This window comes from Neofelis nebulosa, chromosome 16, assembly GCF_028018385.1.
Source record: "Neofelis nebulosa isolate mNeoNeb1 chromosome 16, mNeoNeb1.pri, whole genome shotgun sequence".
NCBI lineage: Eukaryota > Metazoa > Chordata > Mammalia > Carnivora > Felidae > Neofelis > Neofelis nebulosa.
Genome location: NC_080797.1, coordinates 40,010,335 through 40,020,925, shown reverse-complemented (window position 1 = coordinate 40,020,925; position 10,591 = coordinate 40,010,335). Strand labels below are relative to the sequence as shown.

General features: G+C 55.2%; 1 protein-coding gene and 1 long non-coding RNA gene across 2 annotated transcripts; both read left to right on the top strand.

Moving 5' to 3' along the window:
• Positions 1–2,223: 2,223 nt before the first annotated feature.
• On the top strand, positions 2,224–7,059 carry TAC4 (tachykinin precursor 4; the record flags this gene model as incomplete). Its single annotated transcript, XM_058702844.1, has 3 exons — positions 2,224–2,548; positions 6,094–6,187; positions 6,818–7,059. Coding segments are annotated over exons 1-3 (456 nt in total), but the record flags the coding sequence as incomplete, so codon positions are not given.
• A 13-nt stretch (positions 7,060–7,072) lies between these two features.
• On the top strand, positions 7,073–9,042 carry LOC131497536 (uncharacterized). The gene is made up of 2 exons (XR_009255004.1): positions 7,073–7,895; positions 8,654–9,042. It is a non-coding gene; the product is annotated as an uncharacterized LOC131497536 (long non-coding RNA).
• The last annotated feature ends 1,549 nt before the right edge of the window (positions 9,043–10,591 follow it).

Sequence of the window (10,591 nt, the reverse complement as noted above, 5' to 3'; positions counted from 1 at the left end):
CTTGCTGGAGTCAGGAACAGACGCAGAAAAACTCTACTGTGGAGGTGATGGTGAAGCGGGATCTTTAAGGCTGGGTGGGATTATGTCAGGTGGGAAAGGAGGCCCAGGCAAGGCAACAACCAAGGTCGAAGCACGGGGCAGGGAGTTTCAGCCTGTTCTGGGAGCAGATGATGCAGCGTGTCTGGGACTAGGGAATGGCTTCCGGGCAGACTGGGGAGGGGATATGCCCTTCTCTGGCTCCCGTCTCTATGCAGCCACCTACCAAACTGAACAGAGCTTACCTGCCAGCCAGAGGTCTCCTCTCCTGGACTGCGAGATTCTGGAGGACAGGGTTAGGGTCTCATTCATCCCCTGTGGCTCAGTGCCTCACCCAGTCAATAATAGTGACAGGAATAATAGCTCAAGGTGTGAAAGATTTATCGTCACGCCCCGTGCTAAGTGCTTCACGTTCATGATCTCATTTGATCCTCCAACAACTTTGGAAATAAGTGCTATTGTTAATCTCATCTTACGGATGAGGATTCTAAGGTTTAGAGGGGTTAAGTAATGGGTCAAGGTCACATAACTATTTAGTGGTGGAGCTAGGATTGGAATTCAGGTCTCTGACCGCAGGGCCCTTGCCCTACACTGACAGATGGACAGAAAGATGGATGGATGGATGGATGGATGGATGGATGGATGGATAGATGGGGGGATTGGGGGACTGGGAGGATGGGGGGTGGGTAGGTGGATGGATGGATGGATGGATGGATGGATGGATAGATGGGGGGATTGGGGGACTGGGAGGATGGGGGGTGGGTAGGTGGATGGATGGATGGATGGATGGATGGATAGATGGGGGGATTGGGGGACTGGGAGGATGGGGGGTGGGTAGGTGGATGGATGGATGGATGGATGGATAGATGGGGGGATTGGGGGACTGGGAGGATGGGGGGTGGGTAGGTGGATGGATGGATGGATGGATGGATGGATAGATGGGGGGATTGGGGGACTGGGAGGATGGGGGGTGGGTAGGTGGATGGATGGATGGATGGATGGATGGATAGATGGGGGGATTGGGGGACTGGGAGGATGGGGGGTGGGTAGGTGGATGGATGGATGGATGGATGGATAGATGGGGGGATTGGGGGACTGGGAGGATGGGGGGTGGGTAGGTGGATGGATGGATGGATGGATGGATGGATGGATGGATAGATGGGGGGATTGGGGGACTGGGAGGATGGGGGGTGGGTAGGTGGATGGATGGATGGATGGATGGATGGATAGATGGGGGGATTGGGGGACTGGGAGGATGGGGGGTGGGTAGGTGGATGGATGGATGGATGGATGGATAGATGGGGGGATTGGGGGACTGGGAGGATGGGGGGTGGGTAGGTGGATGGATGGATGGATGGATGGATGGATGGATGGATAGATGGGGGGATTGGGGGACTGGGAGGATGGGGGGTGGGTAGGTGGATGGATGGATGGATGGATGGATGGATGGATAGATGGGGGGATTGGGGGACTGGGAGGATGGGGGGTGGGTAGGTGGATGGATGGATGGATGGATGGATGGGAGACAGGGAGGAACTACGTGGAGAAAGTCCTTGGATGCCATGCTGGGGGAGCTCCAACATTATTATGCCAGGAGCCATGGGGGACACACTGGAAGGCTGTGAGCAGGGAGGACAGGTCAGGTTAGGGGTCTAGAAAAATCACTCTGACAGCAGTGGGAAGTAGTTTAGCCCTGATGACACCTCGGCAGGAGGCCATTCTTCTGGCGAATTCCAATTCTCCCTCTCAAGAAGTTCCACTCCTTCAAGCACCGTGTTCCTTCTCTCAGGGCGGGACGTGCATTTCTATACACACCCTGGGACTCAACAGAAGGGAACAGCAGGAAGGGGGGGGTGCTCAGCAATGGGGAGACAAGCGGTAGGATCTGGGGAGAGGCCTCTCTTACAGGGGAACAGTGCACCAGGCAGGGAGGAGCCACACAGTCCCCCTCCCTTGTCACCCACCATTTCCAGGGTGACAAGGCCCCCTCGGGCCTGTAGCCAGGCCCCACACAGTGCCCCATTGTGCACCTGCCACCAAGGGAATGCAGCCAAAGGCGAGGCGGGTGTTGCATCAGAGCGCTGAGCCCGGGGATCAAGTGCTGGGGCACCAAGGGAAGAGGTCTGGTCCCTCCTTTGGTATCATTGGCCTTTCCAGCAGGGGAGGGAGGGGTGGGAGTCACAGGAAGTGGCCTCAGGGGTCAGATAAGCCGAAGGAAAAGCAGGGTAGCTGGAAGGACCGAGCATAGGTGGAGCTTCACACACACACACACACACACACACACACACACACACACACACGAAAGGAGCCAGAGAGAGAACCCAGACCTGGGGGCAGCATCTACAGGCCGAGAGGGGCTCCCAGAGGGTCCCGGGACCGAACACTACTGACCATGCTGCCCTGCCTCCCCCTGCTTCTCCTGATGGGGCTGCCTGCATGCACCGGGACAGTTGACGAGAAACTGGCACTCGGAGCTGAAGCAGGGTCCTGGGTAACTGTGACCCTGGAGGAGGTACCTTTGGGGTGAGGCAGGGGCTGGTCCGTGGTGGAGGGGTTATAAGACCCCTTCTGCCGGTGTCAGGAGAGTAGGTTGTACATTGTTAGCCGTGTTGTGTGACTCCCCTCTGTGGGTAGGTTCAGGGCCATGGCCCGTGGCCTGGCAGACCTCCAAAGGGGCACATGTACATGGAACAGTGGGTGAGTGTGTGTGTGCGCGTTGGGGGGGGGGGGGGTGAGCGTGGGTGTGTGAGTGTGTGTTTGTGTCTTAACATATACTATGTTCCTGGCACTGGCCTAAATGCTTCATAAATATTCACCAGTTTAATCCTCCTATCAGCCTTGTGGAGAAGATATCATTACTATCCCCATCTCACAGATAAGGAAACCGAGGCACAGAAAGGTCACACAGTCTGTGCAAGGTTATGCAGATTCAGCAGCACAAGGTCAGATTTGGTGTATCCGTCCATCAGAGGACATTTTCCAGAGTTTCCTTCCTTTTTTTATTTTTTACATTTATTTACTTTTGAGAGACAGAGAGAGACAGAGTACAAGTGAGGGAGGGGCGGAGAGAGAAGGAGACACAGAATCCGAAGCAGGCTGCAGGCTCTGAGTTGTCCGCACAGAGCCGGACGTGGGGCTCGAACTCACAAACTGCGAGATCATGACCTGAGCTGAAGCCTGACGCTCAACCGACTGAGCCACCCAGGCGCCACCCCCCCCCCAGAATTTCCTTTCAAAGGGGGGGCCAACTTGGGGCGGGACCACTGTTTCATCTGTATAGAAACTCTTATTTCCTGATAAGAGTTTGATTGCCAGGATCTTCTACTAAACTGGGGAGAAACCCAAAAATCAGGCATACAGCATCTGTGCCCCGACTCCATCTGATTGGGAAGACAAAGACCCTGACCTTGGGCAGCTCCCAGACAGGGGAGTGAGGCCAGCAGAGCAAACAGGACCAGTGTTCCGTGAAGGGTTTTAGAAGGGCAGACGGGGCAAGCCTGAGCCTGGCTCTCCCAGTCCCGGGATGGTCAGGACCCTGGGGTCACTGGGAGAGCCATCGAAGGAACAGCCACTTGTGGTGGATTTCCAGGAACCCCTGCTTTGTCCCCGAGTGTGGTCGAGAAAACAGCAGGGTGGGCAGTCCTGGGTTCAAGTCTCCGCTTCTCCACTGACGCTGTGCGACCTTGGGAAGGTCACGGCTGCTCTCTGGCCGTGAGTGTCCTCACCTGTAAAACGGGAGGCGAGGGAAGATGATCCCCGAGACTCTTTGCAAGCTGTGACATGCTTTGCAGCATCTGTGCCAAACATCACGGGACCTGGCCCAGGCCCGGGACACCGAGCCACGTGACGGGGAGCTCTCTACGCAGCCCTGCGAGAAACAGCACCTCACCCGGTCTGCTGGGCTTCCCAGCCCCGGGCGCCAACCCCTGCAGCTGGGTCTCATGAGTATTCTGTTTCCGGACACGCAGGGCTGGGAGTAGAGGAACCATTTCCACGAGGGAGGTGACGGAAGGAAGGAACAAGGCAGTGTCAGCATGGCTTGTCACCTCCCCCGCTCTGAGGGATCCCCTGGAGCTGGGGATTTGGGTTAAATGCATGAGGAGGGCTTCAGGCAGGGGGAGGAGGGGACCAGTGTCCAGCCACCCAGGAGGGTGGGAGAGAGGTGAGTCTTGTTTAATTCATAAGCAGCCATTGTCTCCAGCTTGCCTTTGAAGGCCGCCTTTTACCCAAAGTGGTTTTCATGAGTTTTTCAGAAATGGGTCCAGATCTCCAAGGGGGCTTTTCCGGTTCCAGGCCAGGCAAGGCGACTCCAGCCAGGTGGCTTGTGTTACTTGAGGGCTTTAGCTGCCTGTCTTCAGCCTTCCTGGGAAAGGAGACCCCGTCCTCCTCCCTCTTCCCAGACTGCCAGAGAAAGGGCCCCTCTTCGGCATTCTGTATCCCACACCTGCTGTGTTCTAGGCTCTGTGCCAGGTACTGGGCGCACAGAGATGTGAAGATGGTCTAATGACTGTCACCCATTGTCACTCTCTCCACTAGCAAGCACCGCTCCCTCTCGGCAGAGCTGAGCAAGCCCTTTGGGGTTAAGGCCAGAAAGTGAGATGACATTGGCCCACATCACAAAGGCTGATGGAAAAATGAGAACTTCAACCCACAGCCCTCGGCCCAGAACTTTCACCCCAGCAGCTCAAGGATGAAAAGGTCTTTGGGGGCACCTGGGTGGCTCAGTCGGTTGAGCGTCTGACTTCGGCTCAGGTCACGGTTCGTAAGTTCGAGCCCCGCGTCGGGCTCTGTGCTGACATCTCGGAGCCTGGAGCCTGCTTCAGATTCTGCGTCTCCCTCTCTCTCTGCCCCTCCCCTGCTCATGGTCTCTCTCTCTCTCTCTCTCAAAAATAAGTAAACAACGGGGCGCCTGGGTGGCGCAGTCGGTTAAGCGTCCGACTTCAGCCAGGTCACGATCTCGCGGTCCGTGAGTTCGAGCCCCGCGTCAGGCTCTGGGCTGATGGCTCAGAGCCTGGAGCCTGTTTGCAATTCTGTGTCTCCCTCTCTCTCTGCCCCTCCCCCGTTCATGCTCTGTCTCTCTCTGTCCCAAAAATAAATAAAAAAAAAAAACGTTGAAAAAAAAAATTTAAAAAAAATAAATAAAAATTAAAAAAAAAAAAAGTAAACATTAAAAAAAACTAAAGAAAGAAAGGAAGGAAGGAAGGAAGGAAGGAAGGAAGGAAGGAAGGAAGGAAAGAAAGAAAGAAAGAAAGAAAGAAAGAAAGAAAGAAAGAAAGAAAGAAAGAAAAAGAGAAGAAAGAAAGAAAATGCCTTTGCCAAGGGTCGTGGCCTCCACCCCAGGCCTCATGCCATGTTCCATATGGGAGACCCAGGCTGTTGGGTAGGGCACGCGTGGGGGGAAGTCAGGGGAGAAGCAGTGGGAGTGAGGGTGCAGGGGGAGATCTCCCGCCTTGCCTACCAGGTACCCACCATCAGTTCATCAGCTGCCCCCCGCCCCTTGTCTATGCTTGGAGACATTTCTAAGATAGAGCAGAACCCAGGCCCTGGAGGCAGACTCCTTGGGTTCAAATCCTGCCTCCACCACTTCCTGTGTGACCTTGGACAAGTCATTTACACCCCCCCCCATAAGTCTTAGTTTCCCCATCTGCAGAGTGGGGATAAACCACAGTCACTACTTCATATGGTGTTTGTGAAGAGTAAACGAGATTTTGGCCTTTGAGCCAGGTGACCCGGATTCAAGTTCTGGCTCCGTCTCTGGACAAACCAATCTCTCCGTGCCTCGGTGTCTTTGTCTGTAACCTGGTAACCACACCGGTTCTTAGTTGGTGTGGCTTCAGCGGGGATGAAATGAGTTCATATGCGGAAGCGCCGGGAACCGTGTGAGGAACGTAACAGGCAGAACGTTAGCTATCTATTGCGTCTAGTAGGCACAGTATTGGGTAAAGAATGCGCCAGAGCCGCGTTCCCGCACGGAGCAAGGGTCATGACGTTGCTGTTGTTCAGGCTGCCCTCCCGTCTCGTCTCCGGCCTCTAACGATGAACTCTTTGCTTCCCCAGGACGGTGTCATCCCCCACATTCAGCTCACGCTTCAGGAGGTGAAAAGGGGCAAAACGAGCCAGTTCTTTGGGCTGATGGGGAAGCGGGTGGAAGGTGAGTGACAAAGATGGGCGCTGTCCAGACAGGGGTGGTTCTGAGCGGGTTCTGTGAAACCAAGCCCAGGCACCAGGCCGGTAGGGGTCACCCGTGCCATAGGGTGTCCGTATAAATGATCGTCAAATAGCGACGCTTTGTGGAGAGATCATTAGGCCAGGCTACAGGTGTGAAAACAGGGGCTGCCTCTGGCATGTAGGGGTGCAGCCACCCCTAAGGGTGAGGGCATTGAAAGTCAGATGCTCAACCGACTGAGCCACCCAGGCGCCCGTTTTGTTTTGTTTTGTTTTGTTTAACAACTACATACTTCATATATATGCAAACAGATGCGGAAATTTCTAGAAGGATAGACATCAAACTGTCAACAGTGGTTACATCGAGGCTGGGAAGTGGAGGTGAGGGGAAGAGGGTGAAAGGGACTTTAATTTTGACTCCACAAACCTCTCATTACTTGACTCTTTTTATAGTGGGCATGTATTCAAAGGCTGCTTTTGTAATAAAAAAAAAATATATGCACATTTAAAAAAAAAAAAAAAGGCATTGAGCCCCAAAGAGCCACCAACCCTTCCTGCCTCGCCAAGCCCCCAGGGAAGCAGTGTGGCTCTCACTCCTTCTTCCTCTTCCCCCCAGGAATACCTCCTATCCAGCCAGAGAGAACAGGTAAGTGTTGTCTAGGTTTTCCTCTCAGCCTGCTCCCTGGGGAGGGCGGAGTTGTCCCAGCCACTAACAAGCCGGAGGTGGGGGACATGTTCTGGCCAGGGGCATGCCAGGCTGGCATCGGAGAGGGTGGGGCCAGCCTGGTTTGGCCACACACTAGGCTTCCTGGCTGTTTCCTTAGAGAGGTGGTCTGTGCGTGTGGGGTCGGGGGCGGCGGGGGGTGGGGAGTAGTTGCAGGGATAAGGAAGAGACAGGATACAGCCAGTTCTGCCCAAAGGTTTCAAAATCACTTTGGGTCTAAAGGCTGGAATTGGAAAAACTAACCAATCCATTGCCCACACTGAGCCTAGAAGGATCTGAAAAGTGCAAATCTGAGCAGCCGGTACCCTGCCCCAAATCCCTGGTGAAAAGAGGGGGAAAAAAATCAAAAGAAAACCGACCAACCTTGACCCACCACACCCTCAGGACTCAGGATCAAGTCCAATGCTCTGACGACTCACCACATCCTCCGGGCTGCTCTCACAGGCTTGACTCCAAGCCCCACCTCTCCTTCCCCCACTGCCTGCCCTACCCTGGGCGCCGTGCTGTCCTTGGCACATTGCCCTGCCCTGCCTTGCTGGGTCACGTGACTGGTGTCCCCAGAGTGGCGCCCCTCCCACCTCGGGCAGGAGCAGGTCTGCTGTCTCCTCTGTACCCACAACGCGAGTTTCCATCAGTGAGAGGGGCCCCCTAGGTGTCTGTGGAAAGAACGGCAAAGGGAGGGACGGTGAAGGAGAAAGAGGCGGAAATCAATGAATGAAATCAGTGAGTGAAATGAACCAATCCACGGTTCTTCCTCAACTCCCAGGATGCTTGAGGAACGACTGCATTTACAAGGCCCCAGGGCTGGCCCTGCCCTGCCCTGCCCTGCCCTGCCCTTCTTGGGTCCCAGGACGGCCTTACTGTGCTGCTCTCCTTCTTTTCTGTCTCTTCTAGCTCCACCCCCAGGGCACCCACCAGCAGGCACAAAGAGTGTGGGGCCTCCTGGGCAGGGCAGGACCCTCTAGAGAATGTAGGTGAGAGCCTCCAGCGGATTGCAAGGGCATCAGGAGAAAGCGACCAGACGCCTCACTGCGTCTCCACGGTGGGGGCCCAGCAGCTGGACAAACAGAGCAGGGTCCCCACCAGCCATTAGGCAGATGTCCCATAGAAGAACGCAGCTGAGGTGCAGGGAGGCGGTCCCTTTGGTGATCCAGGCCCGAGACAGCTGTAGTCCTGAAGCTGGACCCTCTCCATCCAGATGGCAAGTCCTCTGTTTCCCCCACCCCCACCCCCACCCCAAGACTCTTTTCTAAATGTCTGAGCGATTCCATCTGAAGGGCCATGGAAGTCACCTCAGTACCAACACGGGATCAGTGTCCCTCCATGCAGAGTGTGGGGCAGGGATCGTCATTTTGCAGGGATGGGAAGCAACTTGCCCAAAGTCACACAGTGAGCTGAGGACAGCAGGGACGAACGCTGGGTCTCCTGCTGCCTAGTCCGCTGCACCTTATACATCTCCAGGAGGGCCTCTGGCCTTTCAAATACTGGATTAGCACTGCCCTTCTTTTAGAATAGCTGAGGGCTGGCCCATCCGTGCTCTGGAGGCGCTTGCGATTGAATCCAGAAAGATATGATACCCGACAGATGAACTTGTCATTTGTCCAACATATGTACAGCCTGGGGGTAGGGAAGTGGAGGGCCGAGAGGGGAGTGACTGGGGAAGCCCTCCAGGGGTGGGGGTGGGGGTGGGACAGACAAGGCTCTTCTAACCGCCGCCGTCATGCACAGAACCCTTCCCAGGCAGAGAGGACAAGGACCACAGGTCAGAGTGAGAGCGCCCACCGCACACTTCCCAGGGGCCGAAACCCCGTCTCCTTACCTGGACGTTCCAGCTACAGCGGCCAGGCCAACGCGCTTCTCCGTGCGTCTCCCACGCCCCGACGCAGCCATGTCCCAGCCGGCTCACTGAACTCACTGTGGTTCCTTCCAGGACTCTTCAGTGTTAGGCAATGGTGACGCATAAAGGCACTGTTGTCTCAGTTGCGAGCTGGGGCTGACCCTGCCCTCCCTCGGCACTCAGCCCCCATCTGGCGACTAAGCAAGGGCCGAGTGCTACCTGCTTCCACGTCTCCTGTGCCTGGAACACAGTAGGGGCTCAATAAACGGACAAACAGTGAGCAGTTTCTTCTCTGGCACAGGGTAGACGGCAGGAATGCCCAGGTGCCCAGCAGGGCAGCAGGCAAGGTCTTTTCCAGAACCGCAAAGGGAAATTCTAAACAGCCCTGGTCCCCACCTTTGGGACACAGGTAAGTAGGACAGCCCCAGCCTGAAAGCAGACACCCTTTTCCCTACTCAAAGGTCATCATCTCAACGACCCGAATCCATGGGTCCACTGACCTGGAGAGGAATTGGATCCCGGGTCCTCCTTCATCAATTCTCATGTATAAAAAGGGGCTCTTCAAGTAACTGCTTTGCTTTTGGGACACAGGCAGCTAGTTCATGCTGAGCACTGGGGAGAGCTCCGGAGCAACGAAACACTTCCTACCCTTAGGGAGCCCCCAGTCTGATGGGGAGACCACTGTCGCAGCCCCAGGGGTTAATAGGCAGGCAGGGCACAGACGACTCTGGGATGCTTAGAAACGGGCCCGCCTACCAGAATGAAACCACGGAGGGCAAAGCTAGGGAGTAAGCGTGGAGGGGCTACGTAAAGGAACGAGTAAGGAGTTGTGTGGGCTCAGCAGAAGACAATTCATTAATTCTCTAGGGTATATAACATTTAGCTTCTGTGTCCCTCTTTCCACAAAGGAGGAAACGGGTTAGAGTTTTTTTGGGAGGGGTACATCTGATCTTTTGGGAGTGGGGTGGCCAGGCTGTTTTTATTTTTTATTAAAAAAATTTTTTTTAATATTTATTTTTGAGACAGAGAGAGACAGGGCATGAACAGTGGTGGGGGGGGGGGGTCAGAGAGACAGAGAGGGAGACACAGAATCCGAAACAGGCTCCAGGCTCTGAGCTGTCAGCACAGAGCCCAACGTGGGGCTTGCTTGAACTCACGACCCGTGAGATCATGACCTGAGCCGAAGTCAGATGCTTAACCGACTGAGCCACCCAGGCGCCCCCAGGCTGTTTTTAAAGGGAGGGAAAGACGGCACTGGAGGAGAGGGCAGGCCCTTCATCTGGGTGCCAGGGAAGGTTTCAGTGAAAGCAGAGACCAGTAAGGGGCAGCCAGATGGGGTCAGCACAACCAGTTAAGATAGATCCCTCTATTCGACCTGTAATAAAATAGCCTCCATCCTGTTCATCATGAGCCCTGAATCAACCTCAGGTCTCCCCGTTCTTCCTTCTCCCACCTCACGCACGGCCAGTGAGCCAGATGGGAGTGGGGGCGGTGCAAGCCCTCTCCAGACACCCCTGAAGAATTCCCCAGTTAATGCACCCCTTACTCCATCCACTCCTGAACTCCTATCCCCCGTTCCCCCACCCAGTGCTGTGGTCCCAAGAGGCGGGTCACTTCATAGCCCAACTTGAAGGAGTGGCAAAGAGGACTGAAATTTGGGACATTTAAGAGAAGCTGGAGTCACCAAATATTTAGTGAGCTTCCTCTCTGTGCCGGCACTGGGCCAGGAACTCAGACGGAAGAAGGGGGACACAGATTTGTCCTTGAAGATCTAACGAGCCTTACAGGGGGGATTGAGATGTGCAAAGGCCACTCCCTGCTCTCCATTG